The 19,238-nt window shown below is 51.0% G+C and overlaps 1 protein-coding gene across 3 annotated transcripts; it reads right to left on the bottom strand.

Annotated features, from left to right (window-relative positions):
* Nucleotides 1–44: 44 nt before the first annotated feature.
* Nucleotides 45–14,518, bottom strand: LOC145655997 (afadin-like). 3 transcript variants are annotated; one of them, XM_081709456.1, is made up of 14 exons: nt 14,298–14,518; nt 14,087–14,196; nt 13,008–13,168; nt 12,406–12,566; nt 11,538–11,695; nt 10,557–10,650; nt 10,158–10,295; nt 9,186–9,230; nt 7,835–7,929; nt 7,173–7,426; nt 4,292–4,361; nt 3,999–4,105; nt 3,433–3,488; nt 45–1,817 (listed from the first exon to the last, which is right to left on the bottom strand). In XM_081709456.1, the coding sequence occupies exons 1-14, from the start codon at nt 14,470–14,472 to the stop codon at nt 1,585–1,587; spliced, it is 1,857 nt and encodes a 618-aa protein (XP_081565582.1). In that variant the 5' UTR covers nt 14,473–14,518; the 3' UTR covers nt 45–1,584. The 3 variants fall into 3 exon arrangements, with proteins under 3 accessions (XP_081565582.1, XP_081565581.1, XP_081565583.1); XM_081709455.1 differs by having other exon boundaries at nt 14,087–14,199; XM_081709457.1 differs by lacking the exon at nt 9,186–9,230 and having other exon boundaries at nt 47–1,817; nt 14,087–14,199; nt 14,298–14,517.
* Nucleotides 14,519–19,238: the final 4,720 nt, after the last annotated feature.

The raw sequence follows: 19,238 nt of genomic DNA on the forward strand, positions 1-19,238 counted from the left end.
TTCGTGGATCATAGGGGTATGCACAGGTGAAAGATCGCACAGTGCTTTAGCCTCATCCGAGAGCACCCGTGTAACGAGCACACCTCTACGTCAACTAAACGAAACATCTCAGTTCTGAGATAGTGAAAGACCTGTAGAGTCCACTTGGCACATCGAGTGTGTCTGTAGGTTTTTGCCAGCATGTCGTCGATGTATATTTCATCTGCAGATAGTTACCGATTGAAGCTTCGGTGTGGAGCTTAAGGTCTGGATCACAGTAGACGAAAATCCACTTTTAACAGGATTTGCTTTTGTAAGACCTTTGCGCTGATTTTGCACACAGCGTGGAGGGTATTGATAGGGTATCAATAATTTCACTGATGCCCACAAATGCGCCGGTGTATATTTATCATATGTGCTAATACAGATGTTAGATATAGGACCATCTGTTAACTCAAGCTCCATGTGTGTAACGGGGGTCTAGGGGCCAAGCCCAGGGGGGACAAGACAAGGATGCATCGGTCTGAACTCTCCCCTACTGGGTGAAAGGAATAAGGAGACTGCTCTCCATGTCTGCTGAACTCTTTTGGTTATCTTGTCAGTTCCACAGGCCCACGGTCTGGGCAGCCTACCCAGAATACTGGCAGTTGAGTGGCAGGTAACCCATTGGAGCAAATAAACCCAGGACACCTGCCTTGCCCTCACCTGGCACGCCATCACAGGCCGGCTGCCTGACTGCTCTTTAACCGCAAATCTGGGGAACACCTCGGGCGAAACGGACAAAGACAAAAATGGACACAGAGACGGAGAGGGAGGGGGAGGGAGAAGAAAAAAGAGAGAGAGAGAGAGAGAGAGAGAGAGAGAGAGAGAGAGAGAGAGAGAGAGAGAGAGAGAGAGAGAGAGAGAGAGAGAGAGAGAGGAACAGCACTATCACATGAGCAGAGACAGTGATTTGCAGCACTAAGGATAATGTGATGTATTTTTTCCATCCCAGTCCTCAGGAGCAACCAGACAGTCCATATTCCTGCTCTAACGCAGCTCCCAGCTGTGAAAGTGCTCTTAACGGCTCGATTTATGCTCATCGGGAGACGGACCAGAGCAACAAAACACACAACCCAACGGTTGGGTCCTGTGGGCTGGGTGGGGAAGCGCTGAGCTATGCCGTGCCTAAAACGTTACATCTGCTGGGTCTGCTGCTACAAACAGCTACAGCACGCACGCACGCACCCAGGGAAAGCAGCGACGCCTGGCCCAGCTCCTGGTGATCTGCTGCTCTGCAGAGTTCACACCCTAACGCACCTCGTCCGCCCTGCGAATGCTCTGCTGCGGAGCGCCGTCTGCCGGGTGAGGTGCGCTCAGGGCGGCAGGTTCCCAGGAGCGGGGTGGAGAGCTCAACCGCACAAAAGCCAGCCACAATCGCGGAGCGGCGTCGGGAGCGCGCGAGTTGAGACGAGAGCTCGCCTCGTTTGATATGTTCAGCTGAACTTTCTTAACACAGCCAATGAGCTGACCCCGCCCAAACCTCCAGCTTCTGCCGATTTCAAAAGGTACGCGTGAACCTTTCCCTGGACTAGCAGATGTTTGCTAGGGGTGGCGTGGGACAGGTCAAGGGCAGAGGAGGCAAACACTCACCTGGATGACGCCTTCCATCATGTTCACCATCTTGTTGACGATGGCGATGACCTTGTGCGTGCGCTCAGACGGGCTGATGTCAGGCCGGTAGTGGCTGGACAGGACGTAGCGGCAGGTCATGTACAGCACATAGGTGGGCGACAGCTTGAAGTGCACAGTGGAGCTGTTTGTGTAGTTAATGATGGCTGACAGGAAGGCATCCTCGGCTGAGGGGGGGGGGAAGCAGAGAAACAGCACGATTCAAGAGAGAATCGACACTCGAAAAAGGAACGACGTTAAGTCCTTGGCCAGCAGCCATTTATATAAAAACAAAACGAAAAAAAACCCAAAAAACCTTACTTTAAGGTGTAAAGCTGAACACTAATAAGCAATAAGTTCACCGAGAGGTCAGAGGAATAAGTTGGGTGATAACATTGTCCTGCTGTGAAGAGGAAACTCCACTGAGAATCAAAGTCAGCATGAAACACAAACACGCACGCTCTCACGCCATTAGCACACTAACGGCATCCTCGTGTGGAAAATACAGAGGTGGCCGGGGAGGTCATGACTGGTCTGGCAGCCTTGGCCTCGTACACCAACGCTGCACAGCCATCGCTCCTCCGTCTCAAAGTAAGCCGTTCTTTTCATGCGCGATGGCGTTTGCATTCGCCATCTAGTGTTGACTTCGGGGATGGAAGAGAAATTGAATTTCATGTTCAGCAGCCACAGGACGGATGGTTATAGACTTACATTTATATTAGTCCAGACTTGGGCAAGTTGTTTGAGTCTCTTGCCACCGCTTGCCTACTTTGCATGAACATTTCCATTCGCCACGGGAAGCTGGCTCCAGGCTATCTCCTTTGATGTCATTTTGAGAGGAAATGCAAACTAGTATGAGGCCCAGCGGAACGACACAGGGGATCCACATGGATGACAGCACGGTCATCTCCGTGCTGACCAGGAAAAGCCTGCCATGCCGATCCAAGGTGTCACACACGTAACAGCAACAGACACTGAAACTGCAGTGAAATGGGAAACAGCCATACAGGCGCCAAGGTGCCAAGGCCTACAGCCATACAGGCGCCAAGGTGCCAAGGCCTACAGCCATACAGGCGCCAAGGTGCCAAGGCCTACAGCCATACAGGCGCCAAGGTGCCAAGGCCTACAGCCATACAGGCGCCAAGGTGCCAAGGCCTACAGCCATACAGGCGCCAAGGTGCCAAGGCCTACAGCCATACAGGCGCCAAGGTGCCAAGGCCTACAGCCATACAGGCGCCAAGGCCACACAGTGTCATGCAGTGGGAACAAAATTGTGGCAGAATAAGTACTCTCTAGCCTGCTGCAGTGTAACCCCTGGTCTCAGATCAGTGGACTGTGCAGTAGGGCCTGGGTTTCCGTCCACAGTTCACTGGTCCATTACAGATAATGCGTTTCATTTTTAGAATCTTTTTATAGAAAGTGTCCAATACTGTTGTTTCAATCCAAAATAACCTCCCCTATTGCACACTGGTCATCAATATTTTTCCATTCATCGATTTCTGGGAGGACCAGCCTCCCTCCAGCTCGCTACACATTTATTGCTCCAGCAGTCTGCCCTCTAACTGCACCCACCACTGAGGCCATGGCACCACCCAGCCAGTCTGGAAACAATTTATGCAAACGAACGCAGAACACCTGCCGGACCATGGACAAACAGACCGGCTGAAACATAAAACACCTGACAACAACAAAAAACACAGCACTAAGCAGCCGCAATAAGGGGCTCAGGCTGGGTGTGCGCGGTGTCCGAGCCGGGTGTGCAGCGTGGGCGGTCGGGCGGCTAAGCGCCGTACTGGTACTTACAGTTGTCCCGGAACTCGATGCTGGCCGGCAGCGTGAGCTCGGGGCCGTCGTGGGACCTGTGGGGAGAGAGGAGGTGCTCAGTGACCCAGCTCACGTACGCTACGTTCACGCCGCTGTCCACAGACACCCACCGCTCCAGAGAGCCCGCTGCGCTCCTGCCATACAGCATCGCGTGTGCCAGTATGTGTGTATAGGGGTCCAGTGACGCTGGATTATTGATGAGAGGATTGGGTTTATAATGACTGTAAGGGCTCAGGTATCTGAGGTTGAGTCACAAGGTTGTGGGTCAGGTTTCATACATGTTTCTTCGTTTTGGTCAGTCAATGCTACTTCCAACAGCTAACTTAAGCTATGCGCACTTTATCTCCACACACACACACACACACACACACACACACACACACACACACACACACACACACACACACACACACACACACACACACACACACACACACACACCCTACATGGTGAGGCCTAAGCACCTGTGTGCAGATAGAGGTTGTACTGCGTGGCTGATGTGAGGAGGGGTGGGTCAGGGGGGCAGGGCAGTGTGAGCAGCTCACCTCCCGTCATGCTTGCTGAAGTCCTGCTGCTCCCCACGGATCATGGGCTTCACCATGCCTCTCTCACTCATGTTAGCAGAGCGATCCATCTCCAGTTTGCCTGAGCTCTGCAGAAGTGCACAGATGCAGGCCCAATCAGACAGAATTCATCTACATCATGTGTGCGCACATACACGCGCATACACGCGCATACACACACACACACACACACACACACACACACACACACACACACAGAGAAAAACAGAGCGAGCGCGAGAAATAAGAGCAATAGACTGTGAGAGAGTTGATACCTTGCTAGTGGGGAGGGCAGTATTGCTGTGAATGTCCCCGTGCAGGTCAAAGGTTGTCTCTGGGACACTCCTGCAGAAGAGAGGAATTTATGAAAGAAGGGAGAACATGAGAAGCCAGAGCAAGACCACAACATTCCTGACAATGGCAAGACATGCAGAGAACTCCTACATGTGCACTTACACACAGCTGCACGAAAACCACAGTTGAAGGAAAACAACAACAGCAGCAAGCTAAAGTTTTACCCTCACCCACTGGGGACCGAATACAAACAGACACACACAGACAACTCCCTACGCCTCCCACGCACACACGCTTGGAAGTCCTGCAGTCAGTCAACGACTATGTCGGCTAAATGAATGAGTAGGATTCCCGCCATCTAAATATATACCCGCGGAGCATTTTAATTCAGTTTCACAAAACCACATGAGAAGAGAAGCACGCTGAGTAAAGCAGTCGGGTTTGGAAGGTGCTCTGCAGGCGGAGAGAGGCCACTCCTCCTCACCTTGATGCCCCGCCTCCGCCCCCACACACACACGCGCTACCGAGCATGCTCCAACACAGCGTCACAACTCCCCCTCTGATTATGAGGATTTTCCATTTAGCTGCATTAGATGTGAAACATGGTTCTAACATTTGTATTCTGTGCATTAGGGAGGATTTAGGAGACTAAAACAGACAGAAAAGTCCCATTAACAACAACTCTCTATTCCTCTTGATGAGGCTTTCACAATAGCAAAAATAAAGAGGCATCAAAAAATGTTAATTAAATTAAATCACCACATCCCGTCGCCAGGGCCCTGTGTCTCCCCAAATATTGTGCTCTCCAACATCCTGTCCCATCCTGCTTACAAATATAACCCCTGCAACATGAAACGGGGGATGAGATCTGTAGACATGAGGGATGTCACACTAGTGCCTTCCCCGTCAACACAAAACTTATTCTAGCACAGCACAACACTCTGTGTTTACACAAACACAGAAATCTAGTTTCTCTATTAACACAGACATAGCGACCGCGTATTAGACACATGACGCACGGGACAAAATGTACAAGGAATGCCCTAAAGGCTGTTGGACTCTAAGTCCTAAAAGCTTCTACATACACACAATTCCACATCACAGTTCGGAAGCAATCTCACCAATCTGATCTGATGCTGATCTAAAAGAAGACACAGCAAGAAGCTGTGAACTCGTGCTATAAACATCTGTAAGGCAACATACTGTCAGCGCCCTGCACCCCAACTACAAAGACCAACACGGCTTCTACTCACCAGTGCCGCGCTGCGCTCCTGTGAGCCTGATGGTGTACACTGGAACCGGCTGGCCCAGGATTTTCTCCTTAACTACAGGGAAGGACGTGCGTGCGCGCGCGTGTGTACGCAACTGCCCTGCCTCTAGCACACACGCTGCCAGTCGCTCCCTCTGCAGTGACACGGCGCCACACCCACTCACCTCCAGCTAACCGAGCCCACAGTGATCAGATCGGAGAGGCTCTTGGTGAGGCCTGAAGTGTGCCACGACCTCACGCCCCCTTTCTTCTCCCTTTCCTTCATTCTCTCTCTCGCGCGCGCTCTCTCGCTCTCCCCCGTTCTGCTGTAGTGACCCCCTTTGCGGTGGCTGCCTGGCTGCTACAGTAATTACAGACTTAGTGGAGCAGCTGGGACAGGCATTGCAGAGGACAGCCTTCAGGAAGGCCCCCACCCGCTTCTCACACACGTGGAGCATTTGTTGCCATGGTAGCAGAGTGCCCAGCACACTCGTGACCAAGAGCGACAGCAGGAAAATCGTGAGGACAACCGCTGACGAGGCAAACGCTGAGCTACAATGCAAACCACATGCTTCTCACACACACACACACACACACACACACACACACACACACTGCTGCTCTAATAGGCTTACATACTATAGGTGGGTAGAATGTGACAATTACAGTTGGGAAGGGAATCATTGTCATATTAGCATCTGCTGAAGTCTGAAATTCTGATGTCTAAATACAAAAACATTTTGTGACAGTATTGCCTCAAGTTTATTAAAAAATAAGGCAAAAAAACAAACAAAACAAAAAAAAAAAACTATGAAGTATATTCAACTATTATAAAATTATACATACTACATATGAAACAAACCCAGCACATTCACTGAACGCACTCCACACATTCTCTTCTCTATTCCCCCGCCTCCGGCAAAAATGGAAGTGCCAGAAATAGCTCCGCTCTGCGAGCTGAACTGCGGAGTCTCAGCAGCGACTGTGCAGCAAACTAATGTGATCACAGGCTATGCTCGGCAGCGCTGTGACACCCTCTTACAGCGTGCTGGCATAAAGAGTTCTGCGCTCTCGAGCTGGAGCGAGGCGTCCTCAGCCCCGGCCCACAGCACACCTGTCTGGGCTCCTTTCTTCAGCCCGATCGTGTTTCTGTGCTCACGCCTTTCCTGTCCCTCATTTCTCATGGCAGACTAGAGGAGGAAGCTACGCCAGCCTTACTGGATTCCAGACTGCGGAATTAATCATTTATCCACGGAATATAAACACGCATACGCGCACAAAACCGTGTGTTACATTATTTGGATACATCGCAAGTCTATTTAATCAACTGTAGCCAATGGGCAGGGGGGAGCAAAGCAGTCAGTCCAGCCACAGGGAGAGTGTTACAGCAGTCAGCTGCCACTTCCTGTGTCTGTGTTTATAAAGCTGCTCTCCATCGCGCAGCCCCCTACCAGAGTTCCACTAGATTTCTCCCTGGAAGCAGATTCTCCCTGGAAGCAGATACTCTCTCGCATGCATCACACTCCCACCCTCATCGGAACAACGATGGGACGGGTTACAGCGTGATGCGACCCGCCGCAGCTCGGGCAACAGAGCCGACAGCAGCCGCTCACCCCGATTTGTGTCTGCCCTTCACCATGGGCCCCGGGTCCCTCTTGGCCATGGCGTGGTCGTAGCTGGGGTCCACGAACTTGAAGACGTGGGCAGCGCCGAACTGCAGCGTCATGCCGCTGCGTAGAACCGTGGTGTCCGAGATCCTCTGGCCATCCACGAAGGTCTCGCCGTCCAGGCTGGCTGGGGTGACCGTCACCAGGCCGTCAGCGTGCATCAGGTTGCAGTGGTGGGGGAGGATGCCCGGCCCAAACAGCTGCGAAGGGGGAATTAATGATGGTACTGGTAGAAAGTGTGCTCATCAGAACATATGATAAAAGTTGCCCAGTACATCAGTGTATAGGAACTGCAATGTTCTAACATTTGCAATTACTATCAGGTTATTTTATTTTGATTTTATTTTGTTTTTAACATGTAGCCAATTTTTCCAAACACCCAAGGGCATACATGAGCAAATATATATGTAAAGGTATTAAGGCCTCTCCTGTAGTAGTGAGTAGGGTGTGGGGTAAGGCCTCTCCTGTAGTAGTGAGTAGGGTGTGGGGTAAGGCCTCTACTGTAGTTGTGAGTAAGGTGTGGGGTAAAGCCTCTGCTGTAGTAGTGAGTAGGGTGAGTAGGCCTTTCCTGTGGTGGCAGTAGTGTGCAGGTGTGCTTTTCTGCTCACCTGGATGTTTCCGTCTTCACCCCGCTCTGAGCCGACCTCAGTTACACTGTGCTGCAGTCGGTAGAGTTTGGGCTTATCCCTGGAGTCTGAACCATCTACACACAAGTGACATCACACACCCACAGTCTACAATATGCACGTTATTCTTATGCAAAACACACACAACCTGCTTTTCTCAACACTCATATTCGCAAAACATTTCACATCACTGATGTATACAGTAATTCATACACTAAAGAATCCACTTATGCGGGTCCTCACACATCTCGCGTATATTGAACATCAACTACTGCACCACTGCTACCCTAAGCAGGAATCACAGCAGAATACGGAGCTCTCTGGTTCTGTGGAATCATGCTCTGGACAGACGAAGGCCAAACACGGTCGCCTCGCGGAATCGGGAGGATTATGCGGCAAAGACGGCATCTTATTATTGTTGAATTTGGAATGGACATGATTACGCAGCAGAACGGTAATGATACGTTTTTATAGGCTTTTTGGAATGTATGAGGTCTTTTTGGTATTCGGTGTCCAAAGAAAGCTATTAATATAGGAATCAGGAAGTAAACAAACAGGACACTGTCAATCTGACCAGTTATTTGCTACTATGCAGTATTAATCGGACACCGTGTGAATTCCTGTTCCTCCTGCTGCTCGCAGACACTCTATAATTGATTTAAATCTTTTTGTAATAAAACATGCAGTTAGACAGTGTTTTTTGTAAGGCTGAGTAAAAATATTGATTTTCTAATTGATTGTTGATCCAATCAGTGCTTACAATTAAACATGTATGTTCTAGTGCATGCAGGTACACAGCTGTGCTGCTGAATCAGTGCTGACTGCTGATAAATAATTGCATGTATTGATTTGATCCCTAACTTCACATTAACGTTTTCAGTAATGCACCATGCAACAAATTTAACATCATGTAATCAACATACAGCATTCATTCTTAGGAAATCCCTGTGACAGGCAACACTAATTATATTGATATTAGAAACTGATTATCAGACTGTACAAACTGAAATGGAATCAAATTGGATTTTGTGAACCAGAATGCATACTCAGCCCTAGGTAGCTTTGGAATTGACCATGATGTGCTTAGAAGCGACGACTTCCCTTGATCACAACACTGTACTGGCATATTGCCCACCAGAATACAGGAGTGTTATAAAGTATGGTGGAATGAGGAGCTTAACATACGTGAAGTTTGATTACTGCAACGTTTACGGTTAATTAGTGATATGGACAAAGCACATAGAGAAAAATAAATTATAGTCAACTAAAGGTTTTTCATTCAAAGATGGAGTGGGAGGCAGAGTGGCGCGGCAGGTGAGGAGAGGTGCATTACCTTCGGGCTGTCGGTAGGCGTAGTAGGCATAGTGATTCCCCCGCCCTAGGACAGGACGCATGCAGAGAAGCCAGGAGCACACAGCCACAGCATGGGCGCACACACACACGCACGCACAAACACATGCGCCCACGCACACACCATGCAGAGGGAGAAATGGATAGATAGGCAGAGAGAGGGAGATGGAGAGATAGAGGGATAGACAGAGAGAGATAAAGAGATGGGTGACACAGCAGAAGAAAGGAGAGGAGGGGGGGGAAAAAAAAAAAAAAAAAAAAAAAAAAAAAAAAAAAAAGCACCATAAGCAGGTTGCCGCTCTGATGTTTGTTAGCCTTCACCACCCCAACCCCTGAGCCCAAGACCCCTTTACCCAGACCCGATATTTCACCCCACGCCCCTCAGCTTCACATGTTAAACTTTATTATATTTATTATTTTGCATGTTCATATAAAGCGCATGGACATTAATGAGCATTGGTTATTTACACATATGTACACTTGCAGAGAGAGAGGGGTTAGTGCATCACACGGACAGTTCTGGTCAGTCAGGAGGAAGGTGAGAGTGGAAGCAGCAGTGGGGCAGTGTTAGAGCCTCACTAGTGGGAGCTGTGACTACAGTGGGCAAAGGGCCACACATGCCTGACTACAGGGGCCACAGTGCAGTATTTCCCTGAATAAAGGGGCCACGGCCACTACGTCCCTGACTACGGTGGTCACAGGTCCGACGCCCCTGAGCAGCTGTCTGTTAAGAGAGTAGAAGCCTGTGAGGTGTATCTGAGGGACCTGGCCCCTGACCTTCAGCACGCCCACCGCCCTCTGGCCCTCAGATGTGGGAAGAGGCATACAGTAGCCATCAACACGGACTGGCTAACAGGTGATGGCTGAATATTAACCTATTTTAAACTGATGTACTAGCTCCAAGATCTTGTAAAACATTCAGAAATGTGTGTGTGTGTGTGTAGGTCTGTCCCACCTGGGCTCAGCTCGACCAGGTAGGGCAGCTTTTCCGGGGGCAAGGCTCCATGCAGGGAGCCCATGCGGTCATCCGGCTTGCGGCCCTTCTTAGGGGCGTAGTCTGGAGGCCTCTTCTTCAGCTGGAACACTAATGCCTCTGTAAGAGCGCAAGAAGTAACGCCAGCAGAGGGCGCTATTCGTAACCCACGTGCACAGAGACCTTAATACTGTTCAGTGCTGTTATTTACTGTGATTGTCTAAAAGGCTAAATTACTCTGGCTTCTCGCATGCATGATGCGTTTATTGCATTTTTACTGCAATCTAGCTGATTATAAAGTAAGAATCTAGTAAATATCAGCACTCATCTGGAGGAAAGGGAAAATAAAAATGGAACATTAGTGTGTGTGGTATGTGGGACCTTTATCGCTGGTCCAGTCTCTGAAGATCTGCAGCGGGCACTCCGCGTCCTCCAGTACGGTCTCCTTCACAGGCTTATCGTCAGAATGCACCACCTGCGCAAGACACAGGAGCCATTGGGTTCGGTCAGGGGACGAGAGGAGGCAAGCATGCTGTGTGGCTTCTGCGTGCTGCTGCTGGGCTAACGTGGAAGCGGAGCCCCCACTGAACTTAAAACGGGAGGCGCTAGCGGACGCTTCACCCCCCCCCCCCCCTTTGGGCTGCGTGAGTTCACTGAGGCCTTTACTAATGAGCTGCGTGTTTAATTAAAAAGGCTCTTGATGCGATTGGTTGAGGAGAACATTGGGAGATTGGGAGAAGGCACGGCGGGGAGGTTAGAGGGTTTGGCACCGGCAACGTTTTGTCACGCGCTGAAAGCGTAGCAGTTTCGCATCTTTCTGAAGCAGAGATCTGCATCAACCCCTCTCTCTACCCCCAACCCCCCACCCCCCACCCACCTGTCTCTCTTTCCAAGACCCTCTGTAGCTGCCCTCGCATGCTGAGCTGGCATCTGAGAACCGAACAATTCAACGACTCAGCATCACAGAAACATCGCATCGTGGCTTTAATCCAGCACGCTCAGGACGGTCTGAAATATGAATGATTTCCCTGGTAGAAGGGCAATGACCGGAAACAGCTTGATAATAATGCTAAAGTCTTGGCCAAACACACAGCAAGGAGTCTGGCTAGTGCACACGCCCGCTTTTAAACATTACTAGTGTTTTTTTTCCCACCAAATCGGAAGCATGAAAGGGAGCTCTAGTAAATATCTGTAAGAGGGTCGTGACTGTGAGCCAGGGCTCTCCATAGCATCTGTGCATCAAATATGCTCCATAACAATGAACAACAGTCAAGCGCACGCATACGCTGTTGTTCAACTGTGGGGCTGGGCTGCAGTGTCCCCGGAGGGCTGGAGGGTGGGCGGTGGGGGTGTGGCTCTCACCTGGGCGATGCAGTACTCTCTGGGATTCTCCTTCTCCAGTCCGTACTTCTCCAGGGCCTCGGCCACGGCGAAGTCGGCCGTGTCGGTCGTGGAGAGCAGGATGGTCTTGTAGGGGATGTTGGGCTTCAGACTGTCCGCATAGATCCTCAGCGTCCCCCCTGAGATATGAAAGCGAGACAGAGAGAGAAAGAAACAACAATATGTTTTCATTCTGAGGAATTCGGTGCTGCCTTCCTCCGTCCCTCGCTCGCGCCTGCCTCTGCCGAGGAGGCACATCTGCTCTGCACATCCGGCCCGTGTCCTCTGTGCACCGCCTCACGCCGGCTAGGGGGGGAGGCTCCATCCACGCCCGGCCCACAGTCCCCGAACCGAAAGCGCTTGTAGAGAGAAACCCCGTGGGTCATCCCACATATTAAGGCACATCTGGATCTTTTATCCGAGCTGGCCGGGACCGAAAGAACAAACTTGTCAATCTGCTCCAAGCCCCTGTGTACATGGAGCTCCAGAAGGAGGCTCACGTCCAGATCTGCAGGGCAAAGCCACATAGAATAAAACGTATGCTGAGGAGTTGCCAGGCTCTCTGGAGCGCAGGCTGCTGGTCACAGGTCACCAAGAACAGTCAGATCCAACCTACCGTCATGAAGTCAATCCCGGCACACATGCCTGCAGTCCCAGTTTATACAGCAGAGGCCCAAACTGGGACACACAAACTGATTACAGCATATTCACTGCGCCAAACACCCCTGGATGCCGCTGTTGGGCATGTCACTGTGCATGTGGGTGTGTTACTGTGTGTTTACCCGAGCCGTGCCAGCTGTCACTGCTGGGCGTGTTACTGTGCGCGTGTGTTACACGCGGGTTCGTTTACCTGAGTCGGGCCGGCCATCACTACTGCGAAACTCCTGCATCCTCTTCTCCAGCTTCTGCTGTCTTCTCCTCTTCATCACCACCTCAGGGTTGGAGATGGTGCGGGTGAAGCTGGTCTCGGGCATGTCCTTATACACCTCCGCCGCCAGCCGCGAGTTCTCCCTAAATGGCACACGCGTGCACGCACACCCACACAAATAAGAGTTAGACAGTGAAAAGTGGGTATGGACAAAACTGGCTGTTAATGCACCGTGGCATTACATTTTTACAAACTAGTGAAAGAAGCACTGCTTTAACACAGTGCTTCTGAACCAGTACCCAACCACGTTAGGAACCCACCCAACACACACACACTCACACACACACACACTCACACACACACACACTCACACACACACACACTCACACACACACACACTCACACACACACACACTCACACACACACAGAAAAATATCAAGGCTGCAATGTGCCTCAAGTTTAATTAGTAGTGTTATAAAGCTGCTTGTTCATCCCTAGAAAATCTAATGACCATCCCTACAACAGGGACGGGGACGCCCCGCACGGCCCACGGCCTCGGGCATGAACAACCCCTGGTGCTCACCCGTCCTCTCTGTTCAGCGCGTGCTCGTCGCCGTCGGGGATCCGGGCAAAGGCCTCTTTGTCCTTCCTCTTCTCTTTCTTCTTCTCCTTCTTGGACAGCGTCCTTTTGAAGTTCTGGATCACGCCCTCCTTCTCTTTCTCAGGGCCATTGCTCTGTGTTTTCTGGGGGAAGAGAGAGATGGGATGTGAGGAGAGGGCAGGAGGGGTGAGAGGAGTGGCCCGGGCGGGCGTCTGCGACGATGAGCCAGATGTTGGGGCGCATTAGGCAATATTGCCTTGAGTCCCGAGTAACCCAACAACAAATTGCACAACTCTCCCGAGAATTTAGTAAAGTGGGGTTCCATAATACTCTCATGAGTGAATAAAGCCAAAATGGGCCAAAAGAAAAGAATCTTGACAGAAGGGAGAAGAACGAGAAGACAATGAGGAGAAGTGCTCAGGAAAGACGAAAGGCCAAACGATGAGGTTTGTCTTTCCACTTCAAGTACTGGGACCTCAGTTGCATGCTTTCCACACAGACAGACACACACACAGACCCCAGTGTGTCTGAAACTGTGTGCACAGACGTCTGCAGAAGCTGTTGTCTATGGAAGAAGAGCGTATCGAGGAGTTGGGGTAGAGAGTGTGTGTTTGTGATAAAGAGAGATGGTGCACTTCATAAGATAATGAAATGGTTTGCTGATGTCTGTCTCCCCCACCAGGAGTATAAGCACACTGGGCAGAGTTTCAGTTGGCTCTGTATGTGTAGGTTGACTGCATGCACGCACACCACTTTGGAGCCTAGAGGCGAATTACTTCAACATTCGTGTGTGAAAGTGCCCCCTGAATCATAACTGACAGGCATTGTAGCCGAACCAAGCCGCTGAAGAGCTTACGGATCAGGGGGCTTCGACCCTAGTCCCGTGGAACCCATGCACTCTGCACTTGTGGTTTTCCAGAACAACTAACATAACAGCAGCCTCCTGAGTTTACTCATGCTTTTATATATAAAAACCAAAAACTTGCACTGCATGGGGACTGAGACCAGGACTCAGTCACTAGACTTGGCACTGAGAAGCCAAGTCTAGCCCCACCCCTCACCTTCGGGACAATGTCATTCTCGTTCTTGAGGACGAAGCGTCCCTCTCTGTCGTCTTTGTTCCAGTTGAGCTGCACCACCAGTGGCTTCTCGTCCAGGTCCAGCTTCCGCTCTTCTGCCAGAAATGGGGGAAGTACACTAGTCACCACCTCTCCGCTTTCACACAAAACCCGCCACCCCCCTGTGCCACCCCCCCGCTGTGCGGCCACTCACCACCGCTGACGTGGACCTCGTACAGGGAGTATTTGGGTGAGGAGAGCATCCTCATGTCGGGCCGGAACTTCTCAGCCAACGTCTCGATCACGTCTTGCGTGGTGGCCGTGCTCGACACGCGGATGCACTTGGTGGCGAAGTTCCCTGCCACCCTGTCCTGGAAGTAGAATCGCATGACGCCATGGAACTCCAACTCCTGTCGTGGGGAGATGGAAGAGGCGTTAGTCTGGCAGGTTTCATCCCTCACTCACGCTCTCAAACCAGCCTGCTTGACGGAGGTCCTAGTGTCTATGGGTTTTGCTGCTCCCACTCTGCAGAGCTCCACCCCTTTCACTTAACAGCCACACCTCTTGAAAGGCCACACCCACCTCTTGGTAACGGCGAGCAGGTGACCTGTAGCGGAGGTGGGTGAGGGAGGGAGGCTGACCTTAGGTGATGTGCCTTTGTCTTGCCGCACGGGACTTGCAGTGGGTTGACGGCACCTTTTGTTCCACTACAAAAGTCAAGCAGGTGGTTCTGCACTCGCCTCTTATTTCAGAATATTGTTGGAGCAACGTGAGCCTTAACTGATCATCTGCGTGTGTGTAATGAAACCCCACGTAGGACAATCACAGCACAAAGGCTTCCAAAAACAACATGGCCGCTCGTATACCCTAAGGTATCTTCCAATCCCAGGTAAACCTCTCTCTCAGCCCTGTAACACACCTGGCTATTGACAGGGTGGGGGTATTTACCCCCAAGTGGTCAAGAGGGATTGTCTACTAAGTATTCAATAAGCCAGAACTAAAAATTTCTAAGAAAGGACAAAAGTTGTCCATCTTTGATCATACTGAGGCAAGCGTGTAAGAAAAGCAAACAATTTTAAGTGGAATTTCCCTCCAATTTTTGTAAAGTCTCCATGGCAACAGGAACAATAGGGGTGAGGTGACTTCCTGTCTGACATTTCCTGCCTGACCTGATTATGTTTTGTATAGTGTGAGTTCATTTGTTGGCCATGTTTATTTGGGTATGATTATTAGGGGTATACCACTACCAACAACACCTGGGCTACAACACACACACACACAGTATAAGGACAGACTGAGAGGGCAAAAAAGAACACAGACACAGGAACGAGTCAGAAGCAGGCTGAAACTCAACTGTTTGTTCTCTTTCAGACACAGGACCACCTTTGACCAGGACACATCCCAGATAGCAAGGGCCTAGCCCAGCTTAGTCACCACACACACACACACACACACACACACACACACACACACACACACACACTCCCCTGGCTGGGGTTTGGGGGACTGTAAATCAGTAGTGGGTGGAACCCTGCACTTCCACCCATTATCCATCTGGATTTCCAGAATTCCAAAATGCTGGTGTAGTTTGGTCTCAATCTCTCTCCCTGCCTGCGGGATCACCCTTGTGCCTGCAGAGGTGCATTATGGGTTTGCAGTCATACGAAGAGAACAAAGAAAGACTGTGGCCTAGTGGATTCAACTGAAACCATACAGACCTTCAACTGGTGAAGGAGGGAAGGTTTCAGCATGGCAGGAAAACTCACCCAAAATCCTGTTAGCACCTCACACACTTTCACGCTGTTCACTCAAGGTTAGAGTAAAACAGCAGCGTACGTCCACAGCAGAGACGACCGACACTGGGCTATAACTCGTGCCTACCAGCAGGGGGCAACAAAGCGTCATTTGATATAAAATGTCTCCAGTGTGCCCTGGCAGCCAGGATCTGGAAGTGAGCCCCATGCGGTCCCAGCTCAACCCCAACTGCCTCGACGCTGGCGTTTAGCAGGAGACAGAGCGGGCAGTGGCTCAGGTGAGGCTAGTTCAGAAACCTCAGACACTGGGGCTTTTCAGCAGCCAGGACTAGAGCTTCGCAAATAACGCGGGCTGTTCTCGACGCTCTCAGGACTCTCAGGATGAAAGTGCGGTTTGTCTTTGACAGACCATGAAAAGAAGCGCCGCGGAGCACAAAGGCAACATGCTAATTGGCCGTGCCGCACACAACGTGTGGGACTAAACGCTGAGCTGCACGGGAAAACCGGACTACAGCTATGGGATGAAGGGGGGGGGGAAAAAAAAAAAAAAAAGAAGATCCAACCACCTGTGAGTGTATGTATGTGTTTTGGCAAGACAGAGAGCACATGTGTGAAAGGAGTGGGGCAGGACATCGTACAGGACATGAAATGACCTGCTCCGAGGTCACCGCTCATCCCTTAACTACAATTAGCATACTAATAGAGCAGCAGGGCACTCAGGAGGCCTGGTGGGCACAATAAGTGATGAGCAAACACCGCCCAGCCAATCAGTGTACATGGGAGGGGAGGGGCAGGAGATGACCTCGACAACCGAGTCATGTGATCAGGACAAGGGGGGGCAGCATGGCGACAAATTTAATTGTGTGTGTGTCAAGCACTGTGTGGGAACAGGACAGCAGTGCAGCACCAGTCACCTCCAACACACAGCAATTCTGGGAGGAATCAAAGCCTGTGATGTGCGCGCGCGCGGTTGTGCCTCTCACAGCTCTGCCTCCACACCAGAGAGCTCGCACGTCTGTCGGATAATCGCAGGGAGGGCGAGGATTGGCTGGGAGGCGTTTCGCTGTTTGATCACATGCACGAAGCTACGAGTCTCAACATTACGTCACTCCTCCAACAGACACCCTGTGCAGCTAGAGCAGCTTGTGACGCACACGCATGTGCGCAGACACACACACACCTCTGTCAAACTGGTGTGTCAATTTACTGTCAATACACAGAGGTGAAAGGCACGCACGCACACACGTCATAAATTCGTCAATTTTTAGCACTTTTCTTCAAGACAATACACAGAGGTGAAACACACACACACACACACACACACACACACACACACACACACACACACACACACACGAGACTCTGAGTGGCCTCTGCGGGAGCCTCCAGATGAGCCATTTCCGAGGTGTCCTTAATCAGATGTCTGGAGAGTGGCGGAGAAGAGTGAGAAAGCCAATTACGGTCAAGTTTACATAACAGAGGAGTGGAGCAAAGGGCCGTGTAAACAGCCCCAGAAACATGGCCTAAAGGTGGACAGGGGGGATGGGAAAAGGAGGAGATGAAGGATGTCGGTCGGGTGATGTCAGGGGAACACCCTGTCTGTGGTACGCCGTCGGGCGTGCTGTGTTGCTCAGCGTCACGCAACGGGGTAGAAGCAGCAAACATGATCTTCAAAACAGAGCGCCAATCCTGCCAACAACTAATGAAGACAAACGGTGACTGATCAGCCTGACCCCATGCTGGGGCTGGGCAGGGGACAGCGGTGTGACCGTGCCGCGATATGAATCGTTCTGTCATTACTGATTGGTCAGCTTTGGCTTTAAAATGATATTTAAGGTCGGTTTTAAGATCCAAGACTTCTCAGTTTTGCATTTTCCCCTCCATCTTTTGTCGTGGTAGCGGGACGCAGAGGCGAACAGCAACGACTAGCAACGGGCATTCCCTCCGCCTGGCACGGCTGCGACGAAGCTCTGCGAAGAGGCTGGCGTTCGCCGCGCCGGGCAGCAGGTGCGGGGAGCTCCCTCGCGGGCCGCTGCCAGGAACTGACTCGCTGCACGACACGCCAGATAAGATGGGAGTGTGCGCACACGTACAAGCATGATGTCATGTACCAGGAACAGACAGTATGAAAGGAATCTTGACTATATCTCTGCCTTTTATCATTAACTAATTGAAGATATAAACCTTTAGGATATCTACGATGCTCATTATTACACAGCCTAGCACAAATATAACTGTTATTAAACTCTGGTGCATCTGATCTCTAAGCAGATGGTTAATGAATAAACAATGGCAGGAAAGAGTTGGCAGGAGGAGACCAGGCTGCCGTGGGAGTCCTGACAGCCACAGACAGAGTGCTGCTCTCCGTCTGTGTGGGACACCGTGTGGCCCAGTGGCGCTGCGCTGGGTGAGAATCCGGCTGGGCTGGGCTGGGCTGGGGTGAGGCTGGATTCTCACGCCTGGGGTGTGGCAGGGAGGAGCTCTGTGGAGGCTGGGACAGGGCCACATTACAGCGGGAGAGTGCGTGGAGGAGAATGGCATGGTGGGGTCGTCCATGTTAAGCCGAGTGGTGGGGACACAGTCGGTCCTGCCCGCCGAACCCCGCACGGACCAAGTCTGCGGGAAGACTCGGATCAACTTACAGGGCAGGAAGGAAGGGGGGGGGTTCTTCTTGTAGCAGCACCAAGATTAAAATCTGTTTACTTCGTTTACTGAGCTCAAGTAAACAGACATTACATTTTTAATGATGGCTGAACTAGCTGAGAAATCCACGCCTGGAGGAGCTAGGCTATGGAGGAGCTAGGCTGAAATTTAATCACTGCCCTGTGAGAACGGAACGATCTTCGCCACACAAGAACCGCAAGCCAGCAGCAAGGCCACTAAACGCCTCTCTGGGGAATCTGAGGTCAGAAGATCCCGGGGTGGGACGGCTGCTGGCAGGAGACGCCCGCTGTGCTGGAGATGAGGGCCATGGGAGCAGCCAGTGCCATCTCAAGGGGTTGTCCCATATAATATTGCAGTAGTACGCCAACACTGGTTTCACAAGCAGGTGCGATATAATATTAAGAACTCTCATAAATAAATAATATATAACGCTTCTTGTATTTAGCACGATACACTTTGGTTTCATAAATGGCCATTTTAGGCCGATGGTTTTACATCAACGATTTTGTTGCAAAACATCATTGCAATTATTTTATACAAAGTTGCCTGAACCAAAATCCTGTGCCCGGGGGCAGCCAGTCCGAGGCCTAAAACAGCCCCAGGACCAAGCTGGGTGAAGGGACCTTTACCGAGGGCACCGCGCTGTGCCAGCCACAGCACAGCGGACAGGAAGCCTTCCCTCCACAGGCCTTTAATCAGAGTGAGCATTATTTGCATGCATGTACATGATGACATCA

This window comes from Electrophorus electricus, unplaced genomic scaffold (assembly GCF_041902795.1).
Source record: "Electrophorus electricus isolate QZ-2024a unplaced genomic scaffold, ASM4190279v1 Scaffold421, whole genome shotgun sequence".
Classification (NCBI taxonomy): Eukaryota; Metazoa; Chordata; class Actinopteri; order Gymnotiformes; family Gymnotidae; genus Electrophorus; species Electrophorus electricus.

Excerpts from the sequence above, each read along its gene's own strand:
- LOC145655997 (XM_081709455.1), bottom strand. The coding sequence starts at position 14,472 with ATGCGATTCTACTTCCAGGACAGGGTGGCAGGGAACTTCGCCACCAAG. Across the intron at positions 4,362-7,172 it reads AAGGGCAGACACAAATCGGG|GAGTGTCCCAGAGACAACCT; the intron begins GTGAGCGGCTGC and ends TCTCTTCTGCAG. Across the intron at positions 1,818-3,432 it reads CATCGAGTTCCGGGACAACT|CCGAGGATGCCTTCCTGTCA; the intron begins GTAAGTACCAGT and ends CCCCCCCCTCAG.